The sequence below is a fragment of the Danio rerio genome, chromosome 21 (genome assembly GCF_049306965.1).
Source record: "Danio rerio strain Tuebingen ecotype United States chromosome 21, GRCz12tu, whole genome shotgun sequence".
Classification (NCBI taxonomy): Eukaryota; Metazoa; Chordata; class Actinopteri; order Cypriniformes; family Danionidae; genus Danio; species Danio rerio.
The window spans coordinates 1,228,083-1,246,084 of NC_133196.1; the positions used below are offsets into that span (position 1 = coordinate 1,228,083).

Genomic DNA, 18,002 nt, shown 5'->3' on the forward strand with positions numbered 1-18,002 from the left:
TTCAGACTCGCTACATTTTAGACAGCACCCTATAGTAGATTTGTCACAAAAAGTAACCTAAATAACGTATTTCAGATTTGCAAATAAAAGTAGACAGCGCTCTCTAGTGCACTGGCCACCCCTGCTCTAGTGCATTTGTCATCTGAAACGTAACAAAGCACATGCGAAGTAATGTATTTCAATTAGCAAAAGTGTAAACAGCACCCTCTAGTGGATTTGTCATTTGAAACATGCAACGAAACGTACCCTATATAATAATTTCAGCTTTATAAAAACAGACAGTACCCTAAGTAACGTATTTCAGACTCGCAAAAATGGAAACAGCGTTCTCTAGTGTATTTGTCAACTGTAACTAGGGTTGTAACGGTATGAATTTTTCACGGTATGATAATCGTCTAAAACAATACCACGGTTTGACGGTTTCGCGGTATACGGTATGTTACAAATGTTACAAAATAATAGAACAGTGAAGCAAATTTGACTTTTTCCAAATAATATATTTTTAGTTACTATAAACAACACCACTTACAATGAACAAATAAAAATAAGAAAATAATAAATAATGTGTCAAAGTCCAAATAAAGTCCAAAAAAACATGGTGCAAATCCTCAGTAAAAAATAGATATAAATATTTACTATACTATAAATAGTTACATAACGAAACTAGATTCAATATGGAACATCCTCAGGTTTTATGTGCCAGCATGGATATGGTTGTCTGTGAATATGGATTTGGATGTGGTTGTCTGCAATGCAGACAAACAGCTGCATCTTCATTTGCGTCTTTTAAAAACAGCAAGAGCAGCAGTTCGTCTTTGCTGTGTCACTGTTTTGTCATGTTTCTGTGCTGCTGTGCATGCAAAAGTACTTAGTATGAGAATTATTTCATGCCAAACTTTTTTTTTTGCGTTTTATTTAGCCGCGCATAAATGTATGCCTATCTCTCATTCCGTGTTGTTCAAAAAGCTTGGTCCACAAACAAAAGCGAAACCTATGCTTATTGGTTGTGATATAGCGAGTTTGAACCAATCTGGGCATGGAGGAGGGACAATGCATCAATGTATCATGTCTGGTTTGTCCGGAGACACAGTGACGAGCGTTTCTTTGTCAAATCAGCGTTGTCAAATGTTGATGACGTAACCGCACTGATTCCGGAGCCTCTGAAAGTCCGCGAATGTTATGTGATGCAGCACTGGAAAGCTGAGATTCTCTTCTTTATGCCAATCTTTGAATTGTATGAATCGGATCAGCGGATCAAAAGTTATTAAACATTTAAGAGCAATACTTATTTTTAGCCGCGGGCGGCTGTCTCGGTCTTTAAGGGTTAAAACCGTTGATATGCAATTGTTCATGGTATGATAATCGTGCACGTTCAAATCGTGGTAAACCGTCATACCGGTATATTGTTACAACCCTAACTGTAACGTAACGAAACGTATCCTAAATATTAGTTTCAGCTTAAAAAATGTCTTAAAATTAACTAAAAGTATGATAAATAATACATTACGGCTTCAAAAAATACAGACAGAGGCATCTAGAGCATTTGCTATCTGAAACGCAACACAGCATATCCCAAGTAACGTATTTCATATTCGCAAAAAAGTGTAGACAGCGCCCTCTATTGGAATTGTCATTTGAAACATAAAACGAAATGTACCCTAAATAATAATTTCAGCTTTATAAAAACATACAGCACCCTCTAGTGGATTTGTCACATGCAACACATAACTCAACGTACCCTAAGTAACATATTTCAGACTCGCTAAAATGGAAACAGTTTTCTCCAGTGAATTTGTCATCTGAAACACGCAACAAAATGTCCCCTAATTAATAATTTCAGCTTAAAAAAACAGACAGTCCCCTCTAGTGGATTTGTCACATTAAACATATAACAAAAATTACCCTAAGTAGCGTATTTCAATTTGGCAAAAATGTAAACAGCGCCCTCTAGTGAATTTGCCATTTGAAAAATGAAACGAAACGTACCCTAAATAATAATTTCAGCTTTAAAAAACAGACAGCACCCTCTTGGGGATTTGTCACATCAAACATATAACTAATCGTACCTTAAGTAACGTATTTCAGACTTGCAAAAATAGAAACAGCGCTCTCTAGTGGATTTGTCATCTGTAACGAAACGTATCCTAAATATTAGTTTCAGCTTAAAAAATGTCTTAAAATTAACAAAATGTATGCTAAATAATATATTACGGCTTCAAGAAAATACAGACAGCGGCATCTAGTGCATTTACCATCTGAAACCCAACAAAGCATATCCCAAGTAACGTATTTCATATTCGCGAAAAAGTGTAGACAGCACCCTCAAGTGGAATCGTCATTTGAAACATGAAACGAAACGAACCCTAAATAATAATTTCAGCTTTATAAAAACAGACAGCGCCCTCAAGTGGATATGTCACATTAAACATATAACAAAACATACCCTAAGTAGCGTATTTCAGATTTGAAAAAAACTATAGACATCGCCCTCTGGTAAATTTGTCATCTGAAACATGCAATAAAAAGTACCCTAAAAACCATATTTCAGATTCACAATAATATAGAGAGCACCGTTTAGTGGATTTGACATCGGAAACATTCATTCATTCATTTTCTTGTCGGCTTAGTCCCTTTATTAATCCGGGGTCGCCATAGCGGAATGAACCGCCAACTTATCCAGCAAGTTTTAACGCAGCTGATGCCCTTCCAGCCGCAACCCATCTCTGGGAAACATGCATACACACATTCACACACACTCTCATACACTACGGACAATTTAGCCTACCCAATTCACCTGTAACGCATGTCTTTGGACTGTGGGGGAAACTGGAGCACCCGGAGGAAACCCACGCGAAGGCAGGGAGAACATGCAAACTCCACACAGAAACGCTAACTGAGCCGAGGTTCGAACCAGCGACCTTCTTGCTGTGAGGCGACAGCACTACCTACTGCGCCACTGCCTCGCCCACATCGGAAACATGCAACAAAACATTTCCTAAGTAATATATTTCAGATTCACTAAAGCGTAAACAGCGCCCTTTAGTGAATTTATCATCTGAAACGTACAATCGAACATACTTGGAGCACATATTTTGTTTCGTCAAATATAGGCTGTGCCACATATTTGAATGCTCCTGAGCTAACTAAAGTGTGTTTTGCGTGATGTGATGGGTTTACCTGCAGAGGTCAGCGGTAAACACATCCAATCGCTCCTCTTTGGTCAGGAACGGATGAAATGCGCTGCCGTCGGTGCCGTTGATCATGTTACTCTGATTGGTTTTCCAGAACGACATCAACCTGAAACACAAACCGCACCAAATCAGGATTTTCCAGCTCCAAAAAGAAATGCTCTGCTGTGGAGCTTCATAAAACATGATATTCAGTATGATGCTGTCTTTACTTCTCTCCCTTCCAAGTGAAAATGCGGCCGTAGTCCAGATAGTTGTGTTCTCCGGTGTGATACACAAACTCACCGTCATCACTGCCGTTTTTCTGCAAAACAACAATAGACCATATACACATTTATACATAATAAAATACATTTGTTTAGCAAGTACAGGGCTTTACGTTAACTTTTTTAATCACCGGCCACTTAGGCTAGTAGTTTTCCAATGTTACTAGCCACTCTGCATTTTCACTAGCCACAATTTTGTCGTTGGGATAATATATTTTATATGCATTAATTTGACGTTGACATGCTAAAATTACTTGATTTAAATTTTGTGTTATGTCTACATGCGTCCTCATTCATGTCACTTTTTGTGTCGAGTTTGAGCTTGCTCAATGAGCATGAGCAAATAGGTCATGGTTTCATAGTGTTATATTGCAATTAGTTTTTATTTCACATGACTTTTTTAGAACTCAAAATTAACAATTTACCAAATTTATCTCTGTAACCACACGAAACAATAATTATTTCTTAGCCACACATTTTTTATGTGTCAAAACTAGAAAAATGTTCTATGCTATACTTTTTATTTAACAAAACATTTCTTAAAAAAGAAAGAAAAGCAAGTGACTTTTAAAAAATAACTATTGTCATGTATCAAAAAAATGCACATTATCTGTTGTGGCTAAAGATCTCTCGCATCAGCAGTTAACAGCACATAAATGGAGAGTTCATCTCCCATTAAAGCAATGTTGTAAAAAAAAAATAATTAAACCATTTTAACAAAAATAAAAGCAAATAAAACTGTAAGCAAATGAAAGCAGGTGAAACATACCGTGTGTGATAATGAAAGAATGATCACATGCACACGGTTAACTTTAGGCCATTTAATAATCTGTTCAAAGTGAAAGCAACCGGTGCTGCTAACAAAAAGACACATTTTGAGCTTTTAAAAGTATCAGGACTGTGGGTGCATGTTCGTCACTATTTGTGTAGTTTATTTGAAAGAGAACCGACAGTTGCGTTTTCAGAACCTGTTCCAGACAGGGTTGCTTTACGATTCGGGAGCGTGTACGCGTTAAGCAATCGCGCGCATGCGTTTTAAGAAGTTAGCGCGAGTGATCATCATCCTCTCATTTGGTATTCATGTGCTTTCTTCTGCTCGCGTGATCACATTTGCTCGCATATTGGGTGTCATCCTTATATTGTCGAACCCTGCTTTGAGAAAACGAAATTATTTCCAACCAGCCAAAGTGGCTAGTGGGAGTGGCTGTCTAACCCGCCAAAGCTGAAATCTACCCGCATTTGGCGGGTTGGCGGGTGTTGATGTAAAGCCCTGAGCAAGTACTATAGAATATTTGTTAGCATTTTATCATTATTTCCTCACAATAAGCACCATAATCATAAGCCTAACAAAAAATCATTTAAGATAACCTGTGTGAGAACATGTGGAAATGTAAGAATTTAAATATTTGCTTATTTATTATGAAATAAGGACAAAATATTTAAATGTTATAACCAATTCAAAAGAAATCATTTAAACAAAAATAGTAATATATATATATATATGTATATATATATATATATATATATATATATATATATATATATATATATATATATATACATACAGTGGAAGTCAAAATAATTAGCCCACCCTTTGATTTTTTTTCTTTTTTAAATACTTTCCAAATAATGTTTAAAAGAGCGAGGAAATGTTCCCAGTATATCTGATAATATTTTTTCTTCTAAAGAAAGTCTTATTTGTTTTATTTCAGCTAGAATAAAAGCTTTTTTAAAATTTTTAAAAAGCCATTTTAAGGTCAATATTATTAGCTCTTTGAGCATTTTTTTCAATAGTCTACATCAGTGGTTCTCAAACTTTTTTCACCAAGTACCACCTCAGAAAAAAACTGTCTTTGCAAGTACCACCATCATGACCGGTATTGAAATACTGTTGCGTAGTAGGCCTAATTAAGCAGCTAAAGCTCTGCACAGTTCAAAAACAAGGCAGATTAATTACTATTATTATGAATATTTATTATTGTCAGCCACTTTAACCATTATAAATAGTTTGAACATTACCACTGTACTGTGCTGACAGGTAAAAATAAATAAAATGTCAACGTGTAAATTAATATGTGCTTTTAAAAGTTTATTAAAAACGGCTCTGTTCTTAACAATTAAAAAGAAAACTGCTGTACTTAAATGTAAAGTATTATCATGAAGTAACCGATTCATCAAAACCTGGAAATGTTCCTTGGACTTCATAAACATAGGCTATATGTCATCATATTCATATATACACTCTTTTTCATACATTTTGAAATATAAGTTGCATGTAGATATGACTTATTTGCATATCTTTGAATTCTAAACATTAACGTGTATTTTAAATACACGAATTGGATTTACATATTTAAATTAGCAATTAGATCTGCTTACTGTGAGTTAGAGTAGGCTTTGTGTTTCTGAAAAGCAAGTGATTTAGCTATATCTGTCAACATTGGGATATATAAATACAGGATATGCCTCCAACAACCGCTTCAAATGATGGAATACATCAGAAAACTAAAACCAAAATAAAAGGTTTAACCTATTAAAATCAATTTACTGATTGGTGTTAGCGTACATGTTAAAGGGTTAAAAGTGTGTTAATTTATTTACTTTAATTATTCAGCGATTCCTCTGCGTACCACTAGAAGGAAGCCTGCGTACCACTAGTGGTACACGTACCACAGTTTGAGAACCACTGGCCTACAGAACAAACTATTATGTGTAGTATATGTGTGTGTGTATGTAATGTGTATGTATATGTGTGTGTTTTGTGTTTTCACAGAAGCGCCTGCAGAGACTCACATGCAGCATGAGCCCAAAGAATTCATCCGTCTCCGGCTTGATGCTGCGCAGTTTGGTGAGCAGAGGGTCTTTGAAGCCCCACAGCAGCTCGTCCACAGTGTGTGTCATGAACATCTCGGCGCCGATGGACTTCATGTATAAAGACATAGCAGAGGAGACCAAGAACCCTGCACCTTTAATACGATTCATCACAGCCTGAAACACAACATGAGGATCACAAGCAGCTTTAACTCTTCACATTACAACAACACGATCAAAGCACAGACTGCTGCTGCGGTCACCAGGGAGATATCAGAGTGCTGTTTTTAAATGCCTGAATGATCAACACCAAACACATTCCACTGGGTCTGTCTTACTTTTCAATGCGCTCTCAAACGGTCACATTTTAAGAACACTTCACACACACACACACAAAGACACACACAGACTCACAAACAAAAAGACGCACAGAGACTCAAGATTCACCTATTTAAATTCATTTAAACTCCATTACGATTTTCTGTTATGAAATAAACGTTCGTTTTACCAGATCCTCTCATTTAAGCCTTGGGTTTACCCGCCCTGCAGTTGTTCAAGTTTAGTTCAGTCACAGCAGGCTGTCATGTGCTGTTTGTGTTCGGGTTACTGAATCACGCATGCATAGTATTATCGCTTCACCACTTCTCAAATCTGATCTCAGAGTACTGTTCTAATACCTGAATAACTCCATTTATATTGATTTATTTTGAGTCAGTGGGGGGTTTTAGGCATGTTTAAAAGTAAGTAGTTTCTAGATTAGTGCTTACTAGAGATGCGAATCATTTCAAACAATTCAGTTCAATTTGGTAAAATAGTTCAACCGGTTCACTTTAAAGATCTGCTTAAAATACTGAAATAAAACCCATAATTGGGCACAAATGTGTTAAAATAATAGTTTTAGTGTCTGCTCGGGTCGTATTTTATGCTGTCACTGTGCTGCTGTCATGTCCAGTCGTTGTTTTTGTTATGGGAGCAACAGCGACTGCAGGAGGACTTGCTTGATCTGGCCAGTGGCAGCAGGTTTAGAGATTCTGAAGTGCTGTGTGGTCAAACGCATGCAGGGCGAACTAAATAGATTTATGTCTAAAAGACATAAAGTGTGTATTAACTACATTTACAAAGACTAAAACGAAGGACGTCTGAGTGGCGGTGTCGCGGACGCGGCCCTCTCTATTCTGCAGCCCTAGGCAGCCGCCTGGGTTGCCTCTATAGATGCGCTGGCTGTGGGGTCACCGTGGATATTAACAGCAGATTCAGTAAGCTTTAATCTACACATCTCTGATAATAAAATAATACGTTAATCGTAAACATTTTTAAATGAACGTTTATTTATAAACACAAAAGTTTGTCTTTAGACCACATTTTCCTAATTTTCACATAGATACAGAAAGTAAAAATAAGACATTTTAGCTTTTACAGATACAGGAACAAGATAACAAAAAGGGTGCCACTTCAGCTTAAACGGCAGCTATGTTGTGTTTACTTGGCCTTTTTCTTCGCACTGTGCAAAAACAGAACAGCATCTACTGTGCCTGGATTCGGGTGATTCCGCCTCGCCTCAGCCAGCTGCACTGAATGAGCATTCGCTCGCACTGCGTGTTGTAGGAATGAACAAGATTCTCCTCGCTAGGCGCTGCAGTCGCAGAAATAAGCCATCTTGTTTCTCCCAGAACGATGGTGTCACATCCATCAGTGACCACCTGAGGGCGCTGTAGTGCATCAGGACTAAGACAGCACTACAGCGTCTCAGAAAAACTACATTTACATACATGCCCCGCGCACACACCGGAACACCTACACTGACCTGTCATCACATCTGTTTTGTGTTACCGTTGATTATCTGGACTATTTATACAACCATTTCACCACTGTTTGGGATAGCGTCGTTGTCTTCCTTGTCCGAGTTTCCTGTAAGTCTTAGATTCCGAGTTTGTTATTCTGATTCTGCTCTTGTGTTTTGCATTAGTCTAGTTCTTGTGGTATTTGTCTAGTCTGTTTTCTAATTAGGTTTAGTTGTTTGAGTTTGTTTTTCCTGAGCTTCGTCTCTGATTTAGTTTCTGGTTTTGTCGTTTATTTGTTACTTTGTATTCTTATCACCTTGTTGGTTGCACTGTAAATAAATATCTGGACTTGGATCCGCACCTTTTTGTTTCTTGTTTTGATCACGCTAAAACGTGACAGATGGCAGGTGTTACGATAACCAGCGATCATTCACTGGAGATCGCTGGTTTCCTCTATCATCATTCACTTCACTTCCGCATTCCCCAGGACTACATTTTCATACATGCACTTCTCCCAATCACGCACGCCTGGTCACTCATCTTCCTGATTACATCACCAGCTGAAACCTGTTACAGAAGACTCGGCCCTCTTGTGAGCTGGAGGACTGGAGTCGGCCATCTTGTGAGCTGGAGGACTGGAGTCGGCCATCTTGTGAGCTGGAGCAGCCATCTTGCAAGCTGGAGGACTGGAGGTGGCCATCTTGCAAGCTGGAGGACTAGAGGCGGCCATCTTGTGAGCTGGAGTAGCCATCTTGTAAGCTGGAGGACTAGATGCGGCCATTTTCTGAGCTGGGTGTGTGGTGGTGGAATGAGCAGCAAGCCCCTTTGCCATCGGGTCTTGCTGTCCTATATATGTTACGATAACCAGCGATCATTCACTGGAGATCGCTGGTTTCCTCTATCATCATTCACTTCACTTCCGCATTCCCCAGGACTACATTTTCATACATGCACTTCTCCCAATCACGCACGCCTGGTCACGCATCTAGTCCTCCAGCTTACAAGATGGCTACTCCAGCTCACAAGATGGCCGCCTCTAGTCCTCCAGCTTGCAAGATGGCCACCTCCAGTCCTCCAGCTTGCAAGATGGCTGCTCCAGCTCACAAGATGGCCGACTCCAGTCCTCCAGCTCACAAGATGGCCGACTCCAGTCCTCCAGCTCACAAGAGGGCCGAGTCTTCTGTAACAGGTTTCAGCTGGTGATGTAATCAGGAAGATGAGTGACCAGGCGTGCGTGATTGGGAGAAGTGCATGTATGAAAATGTAGTCCTGGGGAATGCGGAAGTGAAGTGAATGATGATAGAGGAAACCAGCGATCTCCAGTGAATGATCGCTGGTTATCGTAACAGCAGGTTTTCCTCTGATGACTCCTCTAACTGAAACTTTGAATATTAGGCTACTCTTGCACTTCATCTATTATTTTGGGCGTCTCATATCTTCCCATTCTGCAAAGCCCACTCTCTGCTTTTTCACTGGTCTACTGCCATGTCCCGCTACATCCACCCGCAACCGACCCGAAATTAATCGGAATGTATTTTTTTATTACTCGACTCCCAGATTATCCGCAGCGCCCGCGGATATAACCGGCATCTGCGCATCACTAGTATTTACACAATAAAGTTTCAGTTCGTTCTAGTTTTTTTAAAAACTCTTGCTTTTATTTTTATTTCATTCATTTTCTTTTATCGGTTTATTGCCTTTATTAATTCGGGGTCGCCACAGCGGAATGAACCATCAACTTATCCAGCACATGTTTTACGCAGTGAATGCCCTTCCACCTGGAACCCATCTCTGGGAAACATCCACACACACTCATTTACAGTCATACACTACAGACAATTCTAGCTTACCCAATTCACCTACAGAACATGTGTTTGGACTGTGGGGGAAACCGGAGCACCCGGAGGAAACCCACGCGAACGCAGAGAGAACATGCAAACTCCACACTGAAACACCAACTGACCCAGCCGAGGCTCGAAACAGCGACCTTCTTGCTTTGAGGCGACAGCACTACCTACTGCGCCAAAATATTTTTTTTGTTTGTTTTTATTAACTATAACAACCTTGTCACACACACAAACAAACAAACAAACACATACACACAGACTCACCACAGCAGGGATGTTCACAGTCGTCACCATGTCTACACTAGGGTCTCCCACTGATTTCTCCGGAACGAAGACGAACACTTTGGGTGTGTAAGCGGCCACTTTCGTCCCGTTGTCCACAAACGACACATTGTGTTTGGGCCTGTATTCTCTTAAAGCACACACACACACACACACTGAGTTAAAAATAATATGATTACATCAGATTAGATAACATTTACAGGAAATATGATGAGCAAGAAACCAAGAAAAGACATTAAAACACAAACAATCACAGTGATGCAGTGGAAAATGAGGAGAAATGGACAATAATGCAAATAATGATCGCAGGAAAGAAACATGATCTGTAAGAACAGGATGTGGAACGCAAAATTATCCATATAATAAGTCTTAATGACATGTTCAGAGTGCTGAAATGGGGAAAATGAGACGTACAGTATAAAATATTATAGTAAATGGACAAAGTACAGTATAGTGCAAAACACTTGATGTTTGCAATCACATTATTAATATTTCTTATGAATAATATATATATATATGTATATATATATATATATATATATATATATATATATATATATATATATTTACAGTTGAAGTCAGAATTATTAGCTCCCCTGAATTATTAGCGCCCCTGTTTATTTTTTTCCCCAATTTCTGTTTAATGGAGGGAAGATTGTTCAGCACATTTCTAAGCATAATAGTTTTTTCTAATAACTGATTTATTTTATCTTTGTCATGATGACAGTAAATAATATTTTACTAGATATTTTTCAAGACACTTTTATACAGCTTAAAGTGACATGTAAAGGCTTCACTAGGTTAATAAGGTGAACTAGGCAGGTTAGGGTAATTAGGCAAGTCATTCTATAATGGTTTGTTCTGTACATTATCGAAAAAAAATTAGCTTAAAGGGGCTAATAATTTTGTCCCAAAAATAGTTTTTAAAAAATTCAAAACTGCTTTTATTCTAGCCGAAATAAAACAAATAAGACTTTCTCCAGGGGTTCGTTCTTCGTACGTGGATTACTCAGTTAGCTGGATTTGGATATTGGCGATTTGACACAATCCAGGATCGTTTCGTTCTTCAAAGCTGATCCAAGAGTTGTTGTCATGGCAACAGTTTTGCTAGGTCAAACCTGATCGGGAGCAGGTTCAATTCATATAAACAGGATTAGATCGGCTCAGTTCAAGCAAAGATAATACAGAAAGTATGTTCCGAATTCTGATATTTTCTTACAGTAGTAGTTATAAACACTTGGGAAAATGGTACATATTTTTTAACTATATATATAAAGTTATAGTCATTAATAAAATAAATTAGTTATACATATTAATAAAACGTATGCAATCTGCACCCTCGAAATGAAAGTACAAAGACTGCCACCTGGTGCAAAGAGAAAACTTATTGATATGAACTTTTTAGATCACTTTAGTACAAATTGTGTATAATAGAAATGCAGAATATGTGACTTTTTTAAAGCAATAATACATTCATGCAGTCATAAACATGTTTTGATAGTTAATATGTCGGTGACTTGATGTTTCATAAAAGTTGCAGACGCCTTTACCAATATGAAAATGCTTTTGTAAACAACAGTTATTCTTTACACCGATTAAAAAACGGCTACTATAAAAAAGAAAATCTTTTCTAAATGTGGAACTAAATACATTTAAATACACTAAATGATTTGCATCGAAATACATGAATACTCTTGACACATGAAAGTGTAAAGCCTTCAGCTCATAACAAATATGGAAGGTTATTGCGTGTCATATTTAACAAGCCGTCTACTGCTAATTTGATGTAATTTTGCTCACATGGATAATTGAATATTAATCAGATGATGTCATTACGCTGATGTGCCGTCAGCCAATCATTGCATTACTGATCATGATTTCGAGGATCGATAGATCTGTTCTTCACAACACACACAGCGATCTCAGATCAGTTTATCCAGACATTCTAATCTGATTCGCGAACTTGATTGAAGAACCAAATTAGCAGAGATCAGTTATCAAGATTAAAAGATCCAGAATCTGCCAAATCATCCCAGATCATTTAAGAGAGGTACGAAGAACGGACCCCAGAAGAAAAAATATTATCAGACATACTGTGAAAATTTCCTTGCTCTGTCAAACATCATTTGGGAAATATTAAAAAAAGAAAAAAAATCAAACGGGGGCTAATAAATCTGACTTCAACTGTATATATATGAGAGACACAAGTCCTGCACAGCAGCCAGAGGGAGCAGCTCTTCTTCAGAAAAGTGTTCAGTTCACTATGTGATGCTGATGGAGGACAACCTTTCCTGACTCACTCATCCAAAACATCTAAAGTGCTCAATAATATTTGGTTGTGGGTACTGTGCAGGCCACGAGAGATGTCCAACTTGACTTTTATGTACATCAACCAACTCTGTCTTGCAGTGCAAATTGGTGCATTATCCTCCTAATACACCCCACTGTCTACAGGAAACAATGTTTGACCCATTGGGTCACATGGTCCTCCAGAATGGTAGGGTAGTCCTTGGCAGTGACCCAGTGACCATTTAGCACCAGTATTGGGGCTAGGAAATGTCATGATATTGAGTCCAAACCATGCTTCACTCTGTTCATCAGCAGTCTGGATGGGACTCTCCTCTGGGGCTTCTCCACACTGTAACTCTCCCGCATGTGGGAAAGACAGTGACTCATCAGAGATCATTACATGTTTCACATTGTCCACAGCCCAAGATTTCAACTGCTGCACCACTGAAACTCATGTTTGGCATTGGCATGAGCGAGCAAAAGTTTGGCTATAGCAGCTGGCCATGTATACTGACCCTGTGGAGCTCCAGACCAACAGTTCTGCTGGAAACAGGAGAGCTGAGCTGCACATTTCATTCTGCAGTGAGTCGGGCAGCTGTGGTCTGATGTTTTTTTAATAAACCTTGGTTAGTAGCCGGACGTCCCTTTCAGAGAGCTTCCTCTTGTGTCCACAGTTCATCCTGTTGGATGTGGGTCTTCTTCTTGGTGGTTTGCTAACATTAGCCTAGATACTATTGCTCTAGATCAGGGGTGTCAAACTCAATTCCTGGAGGGCCGAAGCCCTGAACAGTTTAGTTCCAACCCTGCTCCAACACACTTACTTGTAGGTTTCAAACAAGCCTGAAGGACTCAATTAGTTTGATCAGGTGTGTTTAATTAGGGTTGGAACTAAACTGTGCAGAGCTGCGGCCCTTTTGGAACTGAGTTTGACACCTGTGCTCTAGATCATCACAAAAACTTCACAGATGTGCCAGCGAGAGCTGATGAACTCTGATATGTCACACATAATGTTGTGTGCATTGTAATATTTTAATGCAAATGTTTATTGGCCAGTGTAGTTTTGTAGGTTTAGGTAATTGTAAGCAGCTGGTGTTCAAGCTTCACTGATCTTCACTCCAGCAGTAAGAGCAGGGAGTGGAGGTTTCATTAGCAGAGGAGCAGCACAGTTTTGGATCAAAAACTGCAACGCACACAACATTATAGGCGACATCAGAGTTCAGAACAGAACAAATTGTTGCAACCATTTGGCAAGAAGTTTAAATAAAGTGTAAATGATCAAATAAAACTGCATTTGAATTAAAATTATAATAGTTTAAATGCAAAAAAACATGATATGATGCAGAACATGAGATGAAAATGATTAGTGTCTGGCTCTCTGCAGCTCAACCTCACATCATAGATTTCTGCTGAAGTGTTTTCTGTTTGCTCTGAATTACCCAAGTTTAATGCAAACAAACTGAACGCGGCTGGCCTTGGATCAGCGCTGAACAGATGCAGACTTTGATATTTGTTTAAGGAGTGCCGTGGAGCTCAACACACACACACGACAGCAAACACACTGATAAAACACCACACTTACTCAACTGTTTCACATTAATATTCAGTTTTAATAAATACCATGACAGCTTTTCATATATTAAAAAATGCATGTATGTATTATTTAATAATAATAATAATGATAATAATAATAATAATAATAATAATAATAATAAGAAGAAGAAGAAGAAGAACACTGCACACCTGTATTAGTCCTGTTTTCCAGTAAATTATGTGTTCAGCTCTGTGGGTTTCTAAACAGTATTGCAATAATAATAATAATTATTATTATTATTATTTCCCAGAGATGGGTTGCGGCTGGAAGGGCATCTGCAGCGCAAAAACTTGCTGGATGGGTTGGCGGTTCAATTTTTCTATAATAATAATAATACATTGCTGTGAATATTAATAATAACAAATAAATAATCAATGCAAAATAATTTTACCAATATAAAAATAATAATATATTTTAAAGAACTTATTAATATTTTTAATATGTACAAAAAATAATAGCATAAGGATGCTTGTGTGTTATTGTAAACATTTATTGTAAATATTTAAATAAATTTATTCAAAAAACAAACTGTACAATAAAAAAGTGCGTGCATTTATCATTTTATATTATAATTTTAATACTATAATAATATATAAGAATTAATACTACTAATAATAAATAGTACTGATTATAAATAACAATAATTAATCAATCATTACAATATAAATGTTCCAATATAGAATATTAATATATTAAAAACTAACATATTAATATTTCTAAAAAGTATATATATATAGAAGTACGTATATATACACATATTCAGATGTATGAAGGGATTGATGCTTAAGACACAAGATTAAAGCATTACATAATGCATAGAGAGAAGTTTCAGGAGATTAGACATGTGCTGTGATATTACCACACAACAATAAAGCATTAACAATTTTAAACAGCAGGTCACATTAGTTATATTTTACGACATGCATTTGTTTAAATTATTAAACAGCAGAACAGGAGAATTGAGCAAAATGTAACACAAGTCAATAAAACATGGCACATTTCTATCATCACGTGATCAGTTAAAACCTTTTTTAATGTGCATGCTGGATTTTATTTAGTGAATATGTTTCAATTGTTGTTTATGCACATATTTTTTTAATTGGATAAAAATATTCAATAATGTGTATTTTTAAAATGCATGCACCTTTTTAATGTACATTTTCAATGCATAAAAATAGATAGATGGAAACTTACTATGGAGGATAATAGTGGCAGGTCTCTTTTAAAAAATACCTTTAAATATGAAGTTAATTCCCAGTTGTTTTCAAAATTTATGCACAAAATAACACTAATTATAGGTGTTTCCATTAAAGGCACAGTTCATCTAAAAAAAGCAAAATCATTCAGCTAAACACAAACAAAGACATTTTGAAGAATGTTAGAAACCTGGAAGCATTAACCTTCATTTGTTGTTTCTACTATTTTATTTATGTTCAACAGAAGAAGCTCATAAAGGTTTGTAAAAGAGTAAATAGCGAGTAAATTTTCAACTTTGACGGTGAACTGTTTTTTAAAAGTATTTAAAGGGACAGTTTGTCCAAAATCGAAAACTCTGTGATCATTTACTTTGCCTGAAACTGTTTAGGAAGATATTTTAAAGAATGTTGGAAACCTGTAACCATTGGCTTCCATTGACTCATTTTTTCTAATACAGAAATCAATGGTTACCAGTTTCCAGCATTCTTCAAAATATCTTCTTTTGGGTTTAACAGAACAAGGGTTTGGATCAATTTGAGGAAAAGTAATTAATGAGTATATTGTCATTTTTGGGTGAACTGGCCATTTACATTTATGATTTGTAATGCAAAAGAGAAAGTCTTATTTGCTTTATTTCTGCCAGAATAAAAGTAGTTTTAAATTGTTTTAAACCCCATTATAAGGTCAATATTATTAGCCCCCTTCAGCAATATTAGTGTTGGATTGTCTCCAGAACAAACCACTGTTATACAATGACTTGCCTAATTACCATAACTTTACCCTAATTACCCTAGTGAAGCCTTTACATGTCACTTTAAGCTGAATACTAGTGTTTTGAAGATTATCTAGTCTAATATTATTTACTGTCATCATAGTAGAGAGAAAAGAAATCAGTTATTAGATTTATTATGATTAGAAATGTGTGGAAAAAAACTCTCTGTTAAACAGAAATCGGGGAAAAAAACATAAAGCGGGGCTAATAATTCAGGGGGGCTAATAATTCTGACTTCTCCATGTATTTTTGTGCATGTGAATCCTGCACGTGCTCAGTGTGTGTGTCTGCTGAAGTGTGCGTTGTCAATCTGAGCATAATTCCTCAGGCTGCGGCCGGAGAGTCTTTAAGACGCTTACAGGAGACTCGTGCGTAAGACAAACACACATCCGCTCGCTTTAATGCATGTCCTGCTCTACTCTTCAATAATTCAAGAAGAGCTGGACAACTGGACACTTGATGGCTGATGCTGCTTCATTATGCCTTTCTCAGCCGTTTTCATTCATCTTCACCCTGTTTTAACACAATTTAAATGCTTATTTCATTCATTCTTTTCAGCTTTGTCTCTTTATTAATCAGGGGTTACCACAGCAGAATGAACCGCCAACTTATTCATTATATGTGGTATGTTTAATGCAGTGGATGCCCTTCCAGCCTCAACCCAACACTGGAAAACACCCTAAAACTCCTGCATTCACACACACTTACACACTAAGGCCAATTTAGCTTATTCAATTCCCCTATAGCGCATGTGTTTAGACTGTGGGGGAAAACGGGACCACCCGGAGGAAACCCACACCAACACAGGGAGAACATGCAAATTCCCATTGTTTGTTATTTTTACCTGTTGTATTTTAATTGGTGGCACAGTGGCTCAATGCTTAGCACTGTGGCCACACAACAAGAAGGTTGCTGGTTCGAGTCTCGGCTGGGTCAGTTGTCATTTCTGTGTGGAGTTTGCATGTTTTCCCCATGTTGGCGTGGGTTTTCTCTGGGTGCTCCGGTTTCCCCCACAGTCCAAACACATGCGCTATAGGGGAGCTGATTAACTAAATTAGTCGCAGTGTATGAGGGTGTGTGTGTGTGTTTGTGCATGTGAATGAATATGTATGGGTGTTTCCCAGCAGCTGGAAGGGCATCCGCTACATAAAACATATGCTGGAATAGTTGGCGGTTCATTCCGCTGTGGCGATCTCTGAAATAGACACTAAGCTGATGGAAAATGAATTAAATATTTTTTAATGTTTAACTTTAGAAGAAATAATAATATAAATATAATACATTTCAGGATCAGGTAATGGATAAAATGTTTTATATTAAATGTTAATTTAATATTAAGCTGTGAAAATGCCAGTTAAATTGTTAAATACATAAATAAATAAATAAATAAATAAATAAATAAATAAATAAATAAATAAATAAATAAATAAATAAAACGTGACATTTTTAATTTATTTTTAGCATTATTATTATCTTGATTATTTAATGTTTTGCTTTAGATAAACAATAAAATATTGGAAATGTTCAAGTTTGCTGTTAGACTATAGTTTAAAGATGCATTTCCTTAGGCTTCAGCGACATTATACCTTTAGACATTAACATTTTAGTTATGACAAAAGAAATACTACTGTAGGTTTGTAAAGTCAGTCATTGCATAGCCAACTTACTGATAATATCAAAGTCATTGCCTATTAAGCAATGACTTAAACAATAGCCTATTAAATTTCAGAATAGAGTTTAAAGTATTATTACTGGTCTATAAATCACTAAATGGCCTAAGAGCTCAATGCAGATATGCTCACTGAATACAAACCCAACAGATAACTCAGGTCTTTAGGATCATATAAACTAGAAATTCCAAGAGTTCAGTCAGGGCAGGGTGAATCAGCTTTCAGCCACTAACAGCGCCCCCTGCTGCTGGAATCAGCTTCCAGAAATGATCAGACGTGCTCCAACATTAGGCTCATTCAAACCAAGA

General features: G+C 37.1%; 1 protein-coding gene across 2 annotated transcripts in view; it reads right to left on the minus strand.

Moving 5' to 3' along the window:
* scarb2b (scavenger receptor class B, member 2b) overlaps positions 1-18,002 on the minus strand; it is a 63,849-nt gene that overhangs the window by 30,456 nt on the left and 15,391 nt on the right. For both annotated transcript variants that reach the window (XR_012397037.1, XM_009301636.5), the window contains exons 3-6: positions 10,158-10,305; positions 6,248-6,442; positions 3,401-3,492; positions 3,178-3,297 (exon numbers count right to left, since the gene is read on the minus strand). Coding sequence is in view for 1 of the 2 variants with exons in the window: in XM_009301636.5 (XP_009299911.1) it covers positions 3,178-3,297; positions 3,401-3,492; positions 6,248-6,442; positions 10,158-10,305 (555 nt within the window). In the remaining variant the exon portion in view is untranslated. The remainder of the gene's footprint in view (positions 1-3,177; positions 3,298-3,400; positions 3,493-6,247; positions 6,443-10,157; positions 10,306-18,002) is intronic.